The sequence below is a fragment of the Xiphophorus maculatus genome, chromosome 10 (assembly GCF_002775205.1).
Source record: "Xiphophorus maculatus strain JP 163 A chromosome 10, X_maculatus-5.0-male, whole genome shotgun sequence".
Taxonomy (NCBI): Eukaryota; Metazoa; Chordata; class Actinopteri; order Cyprinodontiformes; family Poeciliidae; genus Xiphophorus; species Xiphophorus maculatus.
The window spans coordinates 13,983,200-14,003,746 of NC_036452.1; the positions used below are offsets into that span (position 1 = coordinate 13,983,200).

At 38.7% G+C, this 20,547-nt stretch overlaps 1 protein-coding gene across 7 annotated transcripts in view; it reads right to left on the reverse strand.

The window, feature by feature from the left end:
* Positions 1–20,547, reverse strand: part of LOC102231735 (protein TANC2) — a 156,606-nt gene that overhangs the window by 27,929 nt on the left and 108,130 nt on the right. For all 7 annotated transcript variants that reach the window (XM_023340301.1, XM_023340300.1, XM_023340299.1 and 4 more), the window contains 3 exons: positions 11,489–11,672; positions 10,064–10,312; positions 2,389–2,520 (listed from right to left, as the gene is read on the reverse strand). In XM_023340301.1, the coding sequence (XP_023196069.1) occupies positions 2,389–2,520; positions 10,064–10,312; positions 11,489–11,672 (565 nt within the window). The remainder of the gene's footprint in view (positions 1–2,388; positions 2,521–10,063; positions 10,313–11,488; positions 11,673–20,547) is intronic.

Here is a 20,547-nt window from a genome sequence, read left to right on the forward strand (position 1 = left end):
GGCTGCCCTGAGAGTGGGGGTCAGTTAAAACAAGTGGCTTTGGCAGAACCCAGCAAAGCTTTGGAAAAAAAATAAAAAATAGAGAAACGAGGGACTACCTCATCCCCCTGAGTCCATCTCCATCCACTGCCCTACATTTTTCCACACTCCTTCACTCCACGCTTTCCTGCAGACAGCTGCCCTCGAGCAGGGGAATCGCATCAAACCTCGGCTGAATGCTTTCTCGGGTGAGCAGGGTCTTAACAGGTGTTTGAAAAGACAAACAGATGCATATTTGTACTCGCTCGGGCGGCAGAGGGCAGCCATGACGGCGCTCATTACAATCCGACAGCGGAGGAGGAGGAGGAAGGGCAAGAGGACAGATAGTGTTGTGACATTTGGCTGTTTTAAAAAAAAGGGAGGTGCTTGCTGTGCGTTAGAATTAAAACAGTGTGAAGTGAAGCGGACACAAGCTGTGGCTGTTGAGACAAATTTTAGCTTTGTAGTGACACGGCGTGACAAAAAGCTCTTTGTCTGCTCTCTCCCTCTTCTGCTTTTTTCTTCTTCTTTTTTTTGCACAGAAATAAGAAAGAAACTAAACAACAGCTGAGAACGTTCAACAACCGAACCACCACGTCTCTGGCTTAATACCTCACAGACACATGCAAGTCGCTCCCAACAGCAAATCTACCGCCTCGGATTTCCTTCTGAATGCTCAGTAAGATTTGGTCGTCATACTGCTTCTCCTCGCACTCCTTAGATGCTTTTGAGTTGTGCTGCTTGTTGAGGACGGGCTGAAAGGATCAGCGGAGAAGGCAACACAACAGGCTAATCACAAACAAACCTGAGACAAAGCACCATTTTTTAATTAAAGAGAAAATCCATTATGGCTGCAGGGCTCTTTAAAGGCAAAAAAAAACAAAGAAAAAAAAGACAAAAGACAACCCTGGTATGCAGTCTGTCAGCCACAGGGAGCCTATGATCGACACAACTACAATAAAAAGAAAGTGTACCTTTCACCACTGTTCGGGTTTCAGGTATCGGGACACATCACATATTATTTGTCCATTGGACTCGAAGCTTGTCTGAAGCAAGCTTCACCTCCAGAAAAAAATGCAGAACAGATTGGAACATGTTGTTATTTTTTCAAGCCAAATACTTCAACTGTATTGTATTCATAAGAAAAAAAAGTCACAGGTGGTTTATCAAGGCCTCACAGAACATTTTATAAAAACTAAAGCACAGTTTCTGTGTGGTGACAGCAAAAATATGAGGGTGCAATTGGAGTTGCAGTAAATACAAAGCTAATATTATCGATTATACCTAAAAAGGATCCTTGGATTAAATTCTTGGGATTTATGACACTGCGCAGAAGTTTTCTGTCACAGTTACTTTTCACTTTATGGTTGAGAAGTCAGACTACCTTGTGACGCTTTAAAGTCATTATTAGCAACATTTCTCAAAGTTTTCTCAATCAAAAAGAAATGAGCTAAATATTTTACCACAAAAATGTCACCATATGCCCACATGCTGTGCAATATTTACACAATGCTTGGTCAGGGCTTCTTTCACACTAATAACTGCATCGATGCTATTAGCCTGTAGCTCTGCTGAGATGATAATTAAGCCCAGGTTGCTTTAATAGCGGCCTTCAGCTCGCCTGCATTGTTGGTTCTGGTACCTGTTTTCTTCCTCTTGTCAGTTCGCCATAGATTCTCCATGAGGTTTGCTGACCAATCAGCAACAGTAATGCAATGATCATTAAAGCAGCTGTTGGCAATTTTGTTTGTGTGGGCTGATACCAAGTCCTGCTGGAAAATGAAATCAGCATTTCATCAGCTTGTCAGAAGATGGAAGCTTGAAGCACTCTGAGATTTCCTGGTAGATACCTAACCTGACTTCGGACCAGAACCAGCAGATGAAACTTTGGACCAATTGGAGATTGCCTCTCCAATCTTCCTTTACATTCTGGAACCTTAATTTTTGACTTAAATGAAAAACTAGCTTCCATCTGAAGAAAAAAAAAAAGACTTCTTCCACTCAACGTTCCATTAATATGTTTGCATACAGCACGCTGAGAGCAGGTGGCTTATTTAGCAATGATCTTTTGTGTTTTACCCTCCTGAGTGAAAACGGCTTCTTCTTATATGACTCGAGTAAGAAGTATTCCTCATAATTATGCTGGATATATGCATATTCAAAAGTTACTGTTTTTGGTAAAAAAAAAAAAGTAAATATCTTTCTGAGAATCTGTATAATAGTTTTGCTTGAAATATACCACTACACAGAATGACTCTATATGACAAAGCAGTTTCACTTGTTGAATTGCAATGTAATAAAATGTATGTTTTGATGATATTGTAATGTGGTGAGATACACCTGAGAGTGTGTCTGAGTGTTTGCACTCACCTCTCAGGTCCTGCCCGGAGCGACCCGGCCCGCAGGTGGTGCTCTGCCTCGGCATGCGCAGCGAGGTGCGTAATGGAGTGTGCCTCTGATCATCCAGGTACGCCAGGTCCTCTAGGTGGGCTGAACTTGTAGCTGTCGTCGTGTGTGGGACGGGGAAAGGGAAACAGCAGGACATATCAGAGGAGGAAAACAGAGAAAAAAAACATACAAATGCCAGAATGCTTGTCAACAAACTCATAGTGTGCACACATACAAAAGAGCGTGGCAAAGGTTTCAGAGAAAGCGGAAAGATGGAGCCGTTGCTTCAGCCCTCAAATTCCCTCCTCTCCGTGTCTGTCACGCAGTACGGAGGCAGATGCCATGCGGCCCCTCTCAGGATTAATTAGCTTAGCAGACAAATGTCTTATTCATGGAGCAGGCGCTGTCTGACGCCGGCTGATGATTGTTTCACACCAACACTGTGTCTCCGAGGCCGACACTCAGAACCGCTGAATGCTGAATGAGACCAGTGGACGTGAACAACCCGTCTCATCGTCGCACCTGAGCTGCACAGTTCACTCAGCGATGAGAAAACACGAGACAGGAGCATTAACATGCAGGGAACACTCGGAGATCGAGATATGCAGCGTTTGGAGCCAATGAGGCCAAAAGTGAATTTTAAAATGGATTAATATTCTATTTAAACTTAATATTCCCTTTTCCAAACCATTCTTATTCCATACATGTTTTTCTATGAAGGAACAAGTTTTAACATTTTGCTGTATTAAAGCACACTGAGTAAAAAGTTTTATTACAATTATCTTCACTAGTTATTGTGACTGTAAAAACCAGACTAGAACAACTGAGAGACTAAGAATCCCTCACTCATTTGGGAAAAAAAAAACACAGCCAGATGGAAAAATAAATTCAACAAATGGAGCAATATTTTCAAACAACTTTTAAATGGCTTGACGTTACTTTAAAATTTCCCTGATCTTCTGACTGCTTTTGTATCTCACTTCTGTTACAGCAGTTATGGTTATTATGTTTGACAGCAAGAACAAAAAAACCTGCAGAAAAATAAATAATTTTAATAATTAATTTACTCCTTTTTAAATGTTGCATGATACCTGAGGTAGTTCCTAGATCCAGTCAATTTTTGGGGGGCGTCAGTGGGAATCCATCATCATTATCTGTTGTCTCTCACCTTCTCTTTTCGCAGGCACAGGAAGCTAAGGCATTGTGATTCTCCAAGAAGAAAGCCTTCTCTCACCTTAGACTCCACAACACTGATGCCTGTCCTGTCCTGTGTCTAAAAACAGGCTTTACATGTATAGCTTAGAAAAATACTGAGCACGTCTGCTCAGTTGTATGAGTTTGTTGCTGGGTGTCTGAGTCACCCAAGTGACAAACCTTAAAAAATGAGCTACATTTGTTTCTCAAATAGGAGGGAAAATGGCAGCTGGGAATGTTGTTGTTAGAGGCTCAACCCTGATGGGAATAGAAAAGGGAGAAGGAGGGGGGTTACTGGTCGCTCAACTGGGCTAAAAGCAGAAAGTGTGGAGGCATTAATCTGCAGCTAAACCAAGGAAGAATGACTCAGGGCTTCAGGGCTGGGAAGTCTTTTCCCCCCTCTCTCTCCTTCTCTCTTTCAACTGTGTTTGAATGTGAGAACTGAAATCTGTGTGCTCATCATTCCTATCTGCAATGCAGCAGGCTGCTGGGGATCGCATTCACAGCCGCTGTGCCAATGCGCTAAGACTGCACGCAGAGCGGAAAGAAATAAAGTAGGAAGGCAGAAAAGAGTGGAGTAGGGAGAAGAATAGAAGGTATGCATTAAAAATTTGACTGTGTCGATGAAAGCTCAGTGCAATGATAGCTGCACTTCCTGTTTAGAGGACAGACAGATAGCAAGAATGCATGCATGCACACACACTCAATCAAACAACAGCTGGGCTGTCCTCCAGCACCAGTTACAGAATCAGCTGGCAGGACAAGGAGTTGTTTCATATAAAGGTTAGCTACTGGCACTTTAAGTGCCTTGCTCTTTTTTTTTCTTTTTAAATCTGATTGACAGGAATTTATCATCACACCTCAATGTGGATAATAGAGGTCCTGTAGTGTCCTCCTATCTTGACTTAGAGAAAGTCTGGTGCAATAAAACATGAAGTCCTTCCTGCCAAGTAATAATGTTTTATTTTTTCTAACACAGAGAGCTAGATAAAAACCTATTTAAGTAACAGAAAACACAGAATTTAAAAAATGAACAATGTTTCTGAAATGGTTCATTGTGACGTTGGCGTACCTCAAGGCTGTATATTCGTTCCTTACACTATTCAGCTGCTATATCAATAGTTTCCCATTGACATAGCAGTGTGTGTGTGTTTGTGCATTTGTCCACTGACATAAATATGACATTTATGCTAACAGTACAGAGGAATATCTATATGTAGAAAACAAGCAACAAGTTAAAGAATACATTTTCTGAACTGGCTGTAAAGTTCATCTTTACATTTTAATAAGACTGTGGGAAGTGGTGGCCTGGCTCAAAGGGACAAAAGCAAACAGAAAGTTGTGGTGAGCACTGTAATTTTTAGGCAGGGGAAGATTACAATAAAATGTGAATATTAGCTCTATAATATAAATAAATTTCTCTGTCCCATTTTTTGGGGGGGACAGAGAGCTAACATTTTATGCAAGTCAGCCAATAAGAATGAAAACTCCTTTGTGTCTGAGTTGGAAATCGGATAAGGACAGACAATTAATACTACTGATCTGTCAGTGAATTCAGATGAAAATTGGCCTGGATGTTTGAATGGCAAAGACCTGATAAGATCCATTGCTTTTAATTTTTCATTCTAAATATATAAAGACAGATGAACATTCAGACTCCTCAACTGACATTAAAATCCCAACGTGATTTGGACTTTTGCAGGAGCCATCTTAGATCAGAAATTTACTCCTCCAAGTACATTGGGCAAATGTTTTAAACTACCCTAACCTTTTTATACATAAGGAGAGTAAACTCCAGGTAAATTTAACCTGAGAACATCAGCATATTGTGTAGTGATTATATATATATATATATATATATAAAAAATCTAATTGTAATTAAGATAATTTTTAATTAGCCGAGCAGAAAGTGAAAACATAATCTAAAATAGGTAGACATGGTTTCACTATACAATACCTGTGGTGTCATAACTCAGAGTGAAAATACCAGTTTGAATTTCCTGAATTTCCTCTTTGTGGGACAATGAATGCTTTTTCTGTTCTGTTCACTATTATGTAGATTTTAAGGCAATGTTTAAGATGACCTATTTTCTTTTACTTAGAAAAGCTCACCAGGCACCTCACAGCTTATGACGTGTAATTGGTGTTGCTATTTTTGTGTTTACACAATAACTGTCAGTTTTTTCTGCCTTTTAAAAAAATGGCTCCTTAATCCTGCCATAAAACAGTACAAATCTGTAAAAACATGTTACTTTAAAACCCATTTTGCCATTTTTACACCGTCTCCTCTGTACGGTGATTCAGTAAGGTTATTGAGAGAGTTCTCCGATAAGTTTAGTGTAATAACAATCTTACAGGATGGGATGTTGTTTCTACAAATGGTGGGGAGCTTCACTGCCACAAACCAGTTTGTGCCATAAACACAAACTGGACGACACCTGTGTGTGCTTGCATGGCGCTGCTACAGGGTGGCAGGTCTGAGCAGCCCACAGCCTCCACCTGGACAGCGCAAAAGCATGCAAAATTTTTTCTACTGAATTTTATCTGATTTCAGTTGACTGAGAGACCTCCAATCCCTGTTAGACCACTTTAATCCGTAGCTGTACACTGTCTGAATGAAGAGAATCTAACAAGACAAAGTTTTTATTCCTAAATTAAACGCACGGGTTGAGCCAGAGGACAAAAACAGCTGGCAATTATTTGCAATTGTATTTACTTTTAGGGGGAGCATTGTATTTCACTACGCTCCAAGCTTAGAAGTATGTTTCTGGCATCTCGTTATCAGAAATTTAAACTACAGAAATTGTATGACAGAACACTGTTTTGTTGTTTTGAAACATTTTAAACACGTCTTATTACCGGTGACCAACCATGTCTAAAAATAGCACACCTTCCACCAGAAGACATGAAGGATCTTGCTTTTTTTTTTTAGCTTCAATCAAACTAGGGCACCCGACTCTCGCTGCTTAAATATTGACAATTCCTTCTTTTAAAATCTCTCCCCTCGTTTTCACAATTGTAGTCAACTCCTCTCTCTAATATGTTCTGGCAACACCATCGAGAGAGAAAGTACGATGAGCATACTTGGTCCTAGTTTCTGCTTCTTCCATATCCATCTTTCAGCTCTACCAACGCACATGCCTGCATTAGGTAATAGAGTAGCCCCCTCACTCCTCATTCCTCCCCGGTCGCCTTCTGCTCCGGCTTCGCTTTTCTCTCCCTCCCTCTCCGCACATCAAAGAAAGTCTCTCCGTCACTCTGGGGGATAGAAATGGTTAATGCCTGGGGCTTTGATGTTCCTCTGCTGGGTGAGCTCAGCCAATCCTCGGCCCGCGCTCGCCTCCCATCCCTACATCATCTAATAATTCTTTGTGGAGGAGAGACAGCAGTGTGAGAAAGAAGAGATTATGAAACACTCTTTCACTCCTCTTCCACATATATCCATCTCTCTCTCATAAATATGGAGTTCCTGTCCCTCTGAAAAACACAAACGCCTTCTGAAAAATCATCACATCTTTTCCTCCCCCCCTCACCAAATTGCCTAACAACCTCATTTCTATTTTATTTTCATCATCTGTAGCTAGCAGCGTGTATTTTAAAGCCGTTGCAGGCTAATTCGGTGCCATTTGAAGACGTGTGTCAGAGGGCAGAGATGAAAACGAAGATGAATCCTTTAACCCCGGTTGCTCTGCAAGAACGTCAGTGTAAAAGAGCAGAACATGAGCAGCATGCAGACAGGGTCACCACTCCAGTGACATACCTGAAGAATGTACAAGTTTTCACACATACAGTGAAATCATTATTACATTTAAGGGGAAAAATGACTTCTAAATTTGGCACGAAATGTGAAAAAAAGTTTTTTTGTTTTGGACAACTGAGTTCAGTTTCTCTAGTTAACTAGTACTTGTCTGACAGCATGAAGTAGGGCATAATATCTCAAAAAGCAACACACAGAGCTGTGAGGCTCCAGCAAACCACAATGAGAGCCACAATCCACAAAGGCAGAGAACACTGAGCAGTGGAGAACCTTTCCAGGCGTGGATGGGAGATACCAAAATTACTGCCAGAAAGCATCTACGATTCTTCAAGGAGATATCTAAAGTCCTGCAGGTTCCACTTGCTTTAGTAAAGATCAGAGTTCAGGATTTGACAATAGGAAAGAGACTGGGGGAAAAAATGGCATCCGGCGGTGACTGCAAAGGAAATAAACACTGCTGACAATAATCAATAAGAAGGCTCATCTCAAAAACAGCCTCACGATTCCCAACACTTTTGGGAAAATACTCATAATAATAAATGTGGAATTTTGGTGGTTTATGGGCCACGTGATGATTTGCTGCTTTGGGTCTTGGAAAACTTGGTTAGTTGATGGAAACATGAACTCTGCTGTCTAATAGAAAATCCTGAAAAAGAATGCTAGGCTATCAATCTTTGACCTTCAGCTCAAGCACACTGAAGTTATGGAGCAGAACAACAATTGGAGCGGCATAGACAAAGTCTGGACATAAATCCCACCTACATGCTGTGGCCTGACCTTCAACTAGCCACTCATGCTCATTAATATCTCTAATGTAGCGCAAGCTGTAGTTAAGCTTAAGTGGCAAATACTTTTTGCCCTCAATAAATGAAATCATAATTTGCATTTACCTACGTCATTATTGGTCTGACATTAAAAATGGGAAAACAGAAGAAATCTGTAGGGGAGCAAATACTTTTCAACAGCCCTGTGTAAACAAACGCTTTTATCCCACTGGGAGTGGGTAGAGTGCATATTAAAGCTCATCATCTGCAACAGAGTCTCTGCTGATTAGAACAATAAAACAATCAGACCCATTATGAGGGCTGCCTCCGTGTTATAAAACTAATTTTTTTTTTTATTCTGATATGTTACTTTTGGGATTCTTTCACAGCAGCTACAGAAAGAACCTCATATGAATGAGACCTTTAGAAAAACAAATGCCAGCTTTATGCTATGTGATGTTCCTCCAGCCGCAGTATGTAATTCTGCAGAAGCAGTTTTCCCAGACAGTGTTATTCAGCTCTGCGGTTTCAATCTACACCAGAGGGCTGAGAGAGCTTAAACAGAATGTCACTGTGGATTTGCTACTTCCCAGAATTTTCATCATCGCTGTATAAACGCTAAACACAACAGCAGTTTAAAACTTCAAATTTGAAAGAAAAGATGTTGAAAAACTACATAAACAAACAACCAACCGGCTTTGGAGGAGAGTCAGTTAGTTGTTTTACTTTGTAAATATCATATTTAATGGCTGAACATTCTGGCTTTATACCTCAAACAATGAATGACATTGTTGTAATTAATTGCACATCTCTATTCAGATCAAGCAGAGGAAAAATAATGGGATCATAAACCGAAACAACAATTACTACTTCGTTGCAGCTCTTCTGTATTTCTGACAGCTTGAATTCTTTGAGGCAAAGACTCTCTGCACAAATGAAAAACAAAACTCTTCATCAAGCAGGTTCAAACTAGGGCTGGGATGACTTGTTGGTGTAATCAATGACACTGACATCAATATTTTTTAATCAACCCATCAATTTTTAAACCAAGATTTATCCATGTTCCTCAAAGCTGCTTGGTGTGAGAAGAAAAACACACTGACCTTAAAATTGTAGAAATCTTATGGCGTATGCTTACAAGAAAAGCCAATAATTGAATAATAAAAAGTAAGTCTTCTGATTCAATCAGAACAAGGCAAGAAGCTTGTTGATGGCATCAAGGAATAATCAGGGTGTATTAATATATTTGAGCTTGTATGCATATGTCTGGCCCTGTTTGGTACCAGGAGATCCACAAATTTAAACTTGTGAACCCAGTTTCTCAAGTTACATGTGTAATCATGATGAATGCATGTGAACTTGTGGCCGAAGCTGAATCATGTAAACACATTGAGATTTTAAGAATAGCAGGCAGATCCAGAGCTCGCTCAGTATGATCCAAATACATGAAAATAGATTAGAAACTAAACTGCTACTTCTCATCTTAATTATAGCAACAAAAAAGTGTTCTTAATATACAATTATTTAAAAAAATTCACAAGCCAATCAGAGACAAGTTAGTGAGAAATTAACTTCAGACAATTTAAACTTTTAAAGCAATAAAAACACGTTTGACTGACAGTCTTAGTTTAAAACATCTAAAGTGTTTTAAACTAAGACATCAAAGAAATTCATCAATGCATTAATGACTCTTCTCACCAAAAAACCCCCAAAAAAACCAAGCAGGGTTGAAAGGAAAGGAAGCACAGAAGGAGTCAACGAGAGGACAAGACGTGACTGAACAGCAGCACTTCAACACAATTTTTCTAGAACAAATAATTTGCTCTGGAGTGGTGTGTACACCGCGTTTAATCCTTGTGAATTACCGCTCGGAGAAACCTTTGCCACACACCGTTTGTTTGGTTTTAAACAGGAGGAAAAGGGGAAGAGGAAGGAGACTCACCGGCCACAGAATTGGGACGGGGCATGAGGTACAAAGGGATGGAGTGGGCAGAATGGGAGGACATGCTCTCCAGGTTGCGCTCAGGGATTTTATTCAGGCTGAAGGTGGAGGCGGTCATGTTTTCATCCACCCTGTACAGGAACGAGTCCATGCCTGATTTCTGGGACTGCCACAACTTCAGGTTCCCTCGCGAGCCCTCGCTGTATTTGCCGCCTCGCTCCATGTTCTCCGAGTAGCTCGTCAGAGTAGCTGGGGAAAAAAAACAAACAAAAAAATCAGATAGCGATCAAACGTTTCAGGCCATTTCTCACACTTTCTTTACAAATCCGCTTCCCTATAGGTCTGATTTCACATTTGTTTGCTGTTGCTCTGAATCAATATTGTTGTGCCAATGTTTTTTTTTCTTTTTCCATCTAAAACTGCAGGTGTTTGCCATTGTTGCCAGGAAACAATGATGGCACCTGTTCTGACATCTGAAAAGTGCCTCACATCGGTAGGCATTTCAGCTCTCCTGTTGTCTCTTAAATAATGCACAAAAGCTACAGTTGAAGTCAACATTGGGTACCTGAATTAGTTTCCAAAGGGAAAAGCAAACCAGGTACTTGTACTATACACCACATTCAACAATCCCAGCAGGTCTGGTTTTACTCTAAAGAGAAATGTTTCACATTTGTAAAGCAGATTACTGTTTAGAAATTAAACAGTGGATAATTTTAACTTTACATTTTATTGTTTTAAATCCAGCTTCAATGTGTTGTAATTATTCTTTTAAGAGAAACACTACTAGTACCAAAAGTATTCACTCATTTGCCTTTACACACATATGGACCTACGTGACGGCCCATTCTTAAGTAATTTGTGAGGTCAATACAGGCTAGCAATGCCAGTCATGTTTGTTCTTTAATGTATCTAAAAACCAGATGTAGCCAGATGCTGCTTTTTCAATTAATCAGTGTTGCTGAAATGGGAATAATAAATTGTACTTTTCTACAGCAGCTAGATAGACTCCAGTGCAGAAAAGTATTAACACTATTTGCTTAAACACTTGTTTATTTCCCAATCTCATTGCATGTTTTCCTAATATTGACTCGTCCTACTGAAGCGTTAAGAGTTCCTTTCACTGACAGGAGCTGAAGACAACTCCTGAAAAACATATTCCCTTGTGCATCAAACGTTACACTTGACCCAATGAAGAATGACAACCACCATTCTTCTAGCAATTGCTAAACCCAGAGTCTTGCATTAGATTTATAGTCACAGAGGTCTAAATCTTCACTCCGGAGAACGTAACACCACAGCTCTCGAGTCCAGTTCTGATGTGCTTTTCACCAATACGTACCAAGTTTTGACTTTCTGATCAGAGTGAAATTACAGCACAAATATTTATCTTGGGAGAGTCTATGTAAGCACGCTGGCATATCTCACCTATAATCCCGCTGTCTCTGCTCTCCAGTGTTGAGGTGGGGCTGGTGACAGAACCGTAGGCACAGTCCTTGTTGCCGGCCTGGCCCGACATGGCCGTGGGGAGTGTGGAGCAGGGGCTGCCTGCAGGCGGAGAGGCAGTGCTGCTGGTCAGGGTGGAGCAGGGGCTGATCCTCTGGTTCTGGCCCTGCCACAAACACACATTCACAGGTTTTGTTCAAGCTTTCTTTGGCTCCCCCCAAAAAAGTGGGAATGAATAAAATAAACGACAATGTTTGAACTTTTATTATCTGACTCATTCAGAAGGAAAAAGTCATTTCAACATTTCAGTTTTCAAAAGCTTTGCCGCCCTGCTGCTTTCGCAATCTGAAGTCCAGCTTTCTTTGGATTGTTTCCCGAACATGTATGCAAACGCACGCTGTGTCACAACAGCAATAAATCTTCAATCTTCAATCATCAAGTGTAAATTAGCAATGGGCTGCTGTCAGATTCACCTAGAGCAAAAATAGCACTATTTTACACCATTGTTGTACTAACACTAAAAAATAAACACAAATAATACATAAGATAAAATTAATTATAAAAAAGAAAAACAAAAAGACCATAATAACAGTGCTGCTCACTGCCCAAATTTTTTACAGATACAGTAACACTATCTGCTCTATTTATTGATTTTTTTTTATACGCAAGTGAAAGCAAAAGTGCAAAGTAACCACCTGCAAAATTTTGTCATAGCTTTCTAGTGATTTTGCTAACAATATTACACTGTTTTGTATAGACTAACACAAGATTAACAAAAAACAAGTTCATATTAGTTAAAATATTTTCAATAAGCTGAATTTGTGGTGCTATCATTTGAAAAATGTTATTAAGAAAGAAAAAACAAGAAAAAAACAAACAAAAAGAGATCAACTGGCATGTTGTTGATTTAGGTTTTTTCCACACTCATAATTTAGAAAATCAAAATCTAACAAATGTCAAAGCTTTTAAATCCTCTGACTTCTAACTATTGCTCATGTAATCATGTAATCATTACCCATCAGCTGCTGAGAAATTGTACAATTACAAAGACTGATCCCCTGAAACATTTTCAAGATCAGTTTTTTTTTCTTTCCCCCCACTTAGAGTTTCTCTACTTGTTAAGAAAGATAAACTATCACAGATGGTGCAGGCCAAATTCTGCTTTACAAGACAAAAACATTCAGAACAAACCTGTTGTGCATAATAAAAAGCAAATTGAACACCCCCCACAAACCACTGCATGAGACCTTCTGGAAGGCATCAGAGAGTTTGGAGTAGCAAAGAAGTTTGCAAACAAGCCTGATACATTTCTGTCAAAAGCTGAAGCAGTTGGCAGTGATAGCAGTGGTATGTTTGGAGTAAAATGGAGCAACATGTCAAGTAAAGAGCTCCATCTGATCAGCATGAGGAAGCAGAGAGAAGGATTTGTGATCGTGTGTGCAGGCACAAGTCCTGCGCCGAAAAGAAATGATAACATTACAAAAGTGCACTGGTAAATAAAATGTTGAACTGAATATGCTTATTTTTAGCTCACTCTGCACTTATCAGCAATCTAGTGGTTGCAAACCACTTTTTTTGTCTTTCCAACCAGAGAACACATGACCAGGTTGCACTGATAACGTATGTGGGGAAGTTCTAAGTGAAAATGATTGTTTACTCATTTCAATATCAGTGACGTGTTTAAAACTGAAGTCAAAGGAAGGCCAGAGATGCACAAAGCTACTAGAAAGGAAGCTGTATGTTCTGTGGAGGGATGTTGGCTGTTTGTTCAGGCTGCTGCTTATAAAAGAGCATGACGTCAACAGATAACAGCAAGCTAAATATAATGCGGCGAAGGTGCTCTAGTTTATCATTTTCAAGTGTTACACTCTGTCGCTTAACGTGCTGGATTAGAAGATGCAGTCATCTTTTTTATAGCTCACATTTAAGGTGAGGTACCTCTTACTCTGAGGGTAATACACACAGATTGATATTTACAGTCAATAAGCTAACTGTGCTAACCAAGAAAACTATGCTGTTATTCTAGATCATTTATGTAAAATGCTAAAGACAGTTGAAAGTCATTTTGTCTTTAAGAAAAAATAATTCTATTACGCTGCAAAGCTCTGGTACACCGATTCTCTCACATTGTGTGACATCACCGCTAGTTCTAATATAAAAACTGACCAATCACAAAAAGCTCCTTAAGGATCCTGTATAGTTACGATAATTCAATGGTGACTTAAAATCCGACACAAAAATAAATAACAGCTTCTTCCTCTTTAAGAGCAAGCAGCATAAAGTCATTTCAAGATGATGTCAGAAGAAAATATGCAGAATTTCTTGTATTTGTACAATATCTCAGTCCAGTAATATGGAGAATTTTACTGTGTTTAGTGTTTGTGTGTCGTTCAGGAAGGAATGAAACAAAACCCAGTTCCTGTTTACAGCTGTCAAATGATTAACTTTATGTTGACTTTTTTACCGGAAGAAAATGCAAATAAAAGAATAAACATATGAATCTCACTGTTTTAACTTTTCTGAAAAAAGAAAAACATATTTTGATTCTAAAAACTTTTGGTATAGAAGTTTAAAAAATATGTAATAAGTTCATAAGTTTCGTAAGAGATGCTGGAGAGACTGAAGTTTTTTCTAGCTTTAAGGAGCATGAACTCATCCCCACCTATTGCTGCCCACTGACAATCATTTTGGTGAAAGTCTCCTAAGCTTTTTACTTGCTTACAAGGCAGCTAAGCTCAGCTCCTTGTATACATTTCTAAACTACCATGGTGCTAAGCTAAGCTAACCTCTAACATGTCTGTAAAGCAGCTGACTAAACTTCTACTAAATTTAGAGGATATTTATTCCAGATTTTTTGTTTATTCTAGACTTTGTTGATGAAATAAGCCAACCAAGGGTAAATCTGAGCAAGACCTGTGAAGTAAATAAATTCAATACGGTTCAGTATATTTTTTCTGAGTTCAAGATGGCCAAACTTAAATAGCCATAGAATGATGTAGTATTTGGAAAAAGACCCTTGGATATAATTGGTTTTAAGTCTTTGTGAAAATACAGAAATACTATAAATCCGCAGCATTTATACACAAAGCTATCAAGCAATAAAATTATCAAATCATGCCCTTGAATAGATGATAATCAGGTTTTTTTGGTATTTGCTTTCTTTTGGCACCCTGCAGGGACCTTATTATATGTCAACTCTTGTTAGGAGACAAGCAACCACAGGGGACAAAAATAAAAACACTCTGTTGCAACTAATCTGCTGCCGTAAACACCCACTGATTCCATCGTACGCAAAAACACACAGTTGCCCCAACTCAAAAGACACAAACATGCAGCTTCCACAGAAACGCCAGGATGCTGTGAGAGATAAAGTGGCTATATTTGACTGCAACAAAGAAACACTCGGAGGTCTCTCCTTATCGGAGCTGTTGATGAGATCGGATCAAGAGTGGGATGAACGCAACTAGACCAGGTTGTGGGGGAGAAGTGATGCTCAAGGCAAATTTTAGTCTAGATTAATTTGTCAGAGGAAGACTGAAGGATCCCAGCAGTCAATTTGTATTGGTGCAGAAAGTCGTTATTTCCTAGACATTTACTTGTATTGATTCATGTGTCAATTACGGGTTGACGGCCTCTCGAGGATCTGGAGAGGAGATAGGCAGTCAATTAATCTCTAGGTTGGATTCATTCATCTAGATTGTGAAGGTGTCCTTCAGAGAGAGACAGTAAACCCCATTATTCTACAAACAGAAAGCCACTCCCACCAGAGCATGAGAGTGAGGAGGCAAGGAATATTTACATGCTCAGTGAATAAATATAGGCATACTTTTTAGATTTTTATTTGTGAAAAGTTTAAAAATATATATTTTATTACTTTTTTCTTTTACTTCACAACCACAATCTACTTAATTAAGATTTTACATGACAGACCAACACAAAGTAGAGCATATTTCTACAGTTTAAGTGAACTGGTACATTGCTTTACCAGTGTTTTAAAAAAATAGTTTCTGAAAAGTGTGGTTATTTTTGCATTCAGCTCCCTTTGTGCTATGAGTTGGTCGCCCTGGATTTATTGACTACAATGCAAATGATAAAATTGCATAACCAACTCTTATGTTTAGGTGACTAAGAAAATCCAAATCTTAACTATTCAGTTTAAAAACGGCCAAGACTTCTTAAAAACAAATAGACGTTTTGTGAAATCAAGGTTTCCACATATTTTTTATTTCATTAAAACTATTAATTTTCTAGACTTGAAATGAAATAATTATATATCATTTCTTTGATCTGTTATAAATGTAGACATATAAATAAGAGATGCAAAAATCAATCGCCCCAAGACCTTTGGGGCTCTAATCAAATACTGACAAATCTTTTCTTTTTTTTTCCCCTTTACAAATATTACATGCAGCAAAACTGAGAACTCCCACAGTATGTAGCTTGATGGCATTTTGAGTTTAATGAAAATTTGATAATAAGCTTTATTGCATAAATGTGGATGCTCTTGTTATCTTTTCATTTTCTGTATGATTCAATGACAAACTTGCAGCACATTTTTTTCTCCCTTTGCTTGCTCTTGTCCTTAGTAAAAGAAAAAAAAAGCAGCATGGGGAGATCGGACCTTAAAGAAAATGACCTCAATACCATCCAGGAAACCCCTGAACAGCAAAAATGTTTCATAAAGTTTTATCTGCGAAAGTCGCAGATCCTCAATTCTAGTCGACACACATAATCACTTATAATGCAACAGGAATTAACCTTTCAGTGTTGTGCTTCTCTGAGACCAACTTAAAATAATGAACCCAGTAATAACTTATCAAACCTCACTGCCTTAAATTCTGTGATATCTTCACTGCAGTGACTGCCTCTCAAATGTAGTGAAACTTACACATGGGAAGCCTAAGACTTGCACCAAGTATAGTAGGCTATTGACCCCCAAACTTGTGAGGGTCTGACCTTAAATGTCTCATGAGAATTGTCAGTACTTGTAACACGGCATCTACTCAGGGAACGAGAGCACAAGAATATAAGAGGCAATTAACTGAACCCTCTGCATGTTAAGGTCACCTTGTTTTGCCAGATGGTGAGGCATCGCAGGCCTCAACTTTTGCACATTTATTCCTGAATTCCCTTTAACCTAGAGGACGGTTTGTATGTCTATTAACTACAGCTTTTTTCCACAAAATGGTACAGAGTTGCAAACACACAACAAGTATCATTTCTACTATACATAAAAAATGAAGACGCATTAAAATTTTACACAGCATTGTGCTAAGCTATGCAGCAAACATTTGTGATACGCAGACCTTTTTTAAATATTGAAACTATTTCCAGGAACAAATAACAAAATTGAAGGTTTTACAAAGTTTTATTTTAGACATTGGTTGCTTGTTTATTCATTTTAAGTAGAAACTGTGCACCTGACCAACCTTTTCTTGAGGTCAGTGGATAAACTTATAGTTGGACAATGACCCTAAACATACAGCCAGAGCCAGAAGGGAAAGGTTGAGATCAAAGAACATGAATGTGTTCGAAAGGTTGAGGCAAAATCTAGGTGGAACACTAATTGATCCCCAATTTGTCTGAGCCTGACCTATTTTTTATCTCCTTGCAAGAAATTGTTCGTCAATAACAAGTTAATGACCACATCGCCGGTGCAACAATTCAGTTCTTGCAATAGATTTTTGATAAGATGTATCCCTTTTTTTTAACTGAACATGTTGAAAGAGATGTCTAATAATCTAATTGATGTCTCTGTTTATATTTGAAAAATTACCTTAAACTAGAAACATTCCCCTTGAAAAGGAGAGTCTGTTGACTAAAGCAGAGTGGAAAACCAGTCAAACTCTAATAAAAACATTTAAGACCATCAGAAAGCATAAAAAATGTAAAAATTACTTTAAAGAAGAAATGTAAACAACTAAGGATTGACTCTACACTTTTGCATTATAATATTTGCCATCAGTTTAAAATGTATTAAACTTGGCCTTTATATGTTTTAAGCTAAAGCCAATCTTCTCATCTTTTGTTGCCAATTAAATTTATCATAATAATCCAGAAAACAGTATTTGGGGCAGACATCTACAACAATAAGTTTGTGCCGTGCGCACGATGCAGCGAAGAGCTGATATGAGTCACATCTCTAAAATGAGCCGCTCGAATGAACCTCTCTCAATTTCTACACCCCCACTGGTCTGACAGTGCTTACATCGAGCACAGGCGGTCCATCAGCCTAATCGCTTATTCACACTGTTTTAGTGCAAACCCATACATACGCCTGCATAACACACTTCAGCAACAGGTTAACCGCCCCCTCCTCTTCCCCTCCTCCCCATTTCACCTCCTCTGTGTCTCTCAGCTGCAACCATTTTCCTCCCACAGTCTGCGAACAATTCATTCCTGTCAAATCAGGTTTAAATAGAGAAACCAGGACATCTGCAGCCGCCCCGCTGCGCCAGGAGATGTTTGTTGCACAACTGTCAAATTCATAAGCAGAAAGGTGATGGCGCAAAAATGTAACCATGAGACACTTAGCATGAAGTGCATCAACCGAGGATACCTGCTACTATTGAACAATGTTAAACCAAGAAATTATAGCTGCATATTTTCTCTAACCAAAATATAATGTTAATTTTATAGGAAGACTCAGATGCGTACGGGCTAATTATTTAGCTACATATTCTTCAAAGAGCTGCAGCGAAACCACAAGACATCGACAAGCTTCTGGTATAATTTGGGATTGGGTATCAAGAGCCTTCTTATTTTTAGAACTGGTATAGTCATTTTAAATTGGTTGGTATCCGGACACATATTAGCCTCAAGCATGAACACATTTTCAATAAGGCTTGAAGTTAGGGCTGTCATTAGGCCAATGTATAATCCATCCCTACAGCAGTTCCAATGTATTTTTTGGATCACGCTTCTGTTGGAACACCAAAGTTTCAACTATATGGTTGTCTGTTTGCGATGATGTTAAAGATTTTCCACCCACTTTGTAGTATATCACTTCCAGTAAAACCTTTACAAATCATCATTTTGATTGACAATCTATACCCCAATTTCACTTCTTCAAATATACTTCTTGTCATTTTGGCCAAGTAGCTCAGTGTTTATCTTTACCAACCAGGAAGTTTCTGGTTTGTTCACACCAGCAGCTGGGAATTTCAGTCAAACTTCAAGTGGTTGATTTTGGAGCAGGATCTACTTTCTCTTAGTCAATATTGATGTATAATTAGTTTTACTGCTGGCAGTGACCGTGGTGTTCCATCAGGTTATGGTTCATGGCAGGTTTGGGCCTCGTCGATTCTCGAGTTGTTTCTAAATATTCCCCCGAAATTTCTGTCTTTCATCTGAGAGATGTAAATTGGTGGCTCTTCCAGATGTTGGCAAAGTAGAGGCACATCTGAATAACTTGTACTTGGGGTACTATTGTTTGAAGTGATGATCAAATATTACAGCTATTTAGAAATGGCTCCAAAAGACTTTCCCAACATCTGTAGACACTCAATTATTCTGTTGAAATGTCCACTGAGTTATTTGGACCTTCCCATAATTCTGAGCTTTAGTCCACCCGAATGTGGTCAAATATAATATATGTTTTGCCTGACCATAGAACATTTCTTAGGAAGGCATGTGTCTGAAAATCTCTGTCATGCTTGAAGTTGTTGATTTTGGGGCAGATGGTTCTTTTTTTTTTTTGATTATATCTAAGTTCATGATGATTTAAAACTTGCTTCATGGTGGAGAGCAACACAGTGCTCCAACAGTCTCCATTTCATGATAGCCTTCAGCCTTGCTGGTCCCTGGGCTCTTGTTGAATATGTTAATCTTTGATCAAATTTGGGGCTTCTAACTAGACAATTATCCCAAACACAGATCAAAACTGATTTTGGAATGCAGAAAGCAGCTAAAGATCAAACATCTGTAATGGTCCCAACCTCTATATTATTGAAAATTTATGGAGTAAGTTTGAAATTTGGGTCAGTCTCCTGGAAACCAACCACTTTAATTAAATGAACTCTGCCATTTCTGATAGTAAGATGGGTCAGGTATCCAGTTAGATTCAAATCAGAAGCATGCTGACCATTACAAAGTGTGGTTTCTCTGCAACACAAAAAGTATTCTATCAAATTTTAGTGAGGTTTTATTTATACAATGGAACCTGAATGTATAACTTTGATTAGAGGAAACAATACTAAATTCAAATCTGTGGATGTCTTAAATCTATTAATGCCTATAAAAGGATAAGTCCATCTGAAAATAGTTTAAATGCCTCATTAAGAGGCCAAAATTAATGTGGAAATCATGCTGGTGATGTTTGAATGCTAACATCTCCCCATGTTAGCATTCATGGATAGCTGTCTGACTAGACTGCCTGTAATAAATATGGATGTGTTATCAAAGATGTGTAAGAACTAATCAGAAAGGAGAACGGCAATGAAAATAAATCTCAAGAGATTGATTTCGACATCAAGCGTTTCCTCAAGCACCTGAACACAACTTCTCATAAAAGGAAGTGAATGAAATATAAACACTACAACGCTTTTAGATTTGACCTGTAAAGTATGAAGAACATTTAATCTAAAACAAATCTGTGGTGACTTAACAGTCCAAGACAATACTCTTTTCACTGCAAACAATGAGTGTCAACTATAACACTGGGACACAAAAACACCTTAATGGGAAAGAGATGATAAGGACATCTGATCACCGCTAAGGCATTCTAGGATTTTTTTAAAATTTGAACAGAATTGACAAGTCTTCGTTGTTCAATGAGGAGGGCAAAGAAATGCCATGCTCTTAGCTATACATTCTAATTAGCTTTAAAGAAACATTGAAAACAGAGGCAATTTGATAACATAATAGAAATTAGAAATGCTGTCTGTAATGTCGTTGATGTCCTGGTTTTAGAGGAGGTTTCTTGCTTTTAAAAATAGCAGCAGTCACTATGCCTTCTGTGTGTAAGATAAGTAGAATACAGAGACTGAAACATGTTGGTACATTATAAGGTGTACATTTAAACAATGTTTTAGCTTACTGAT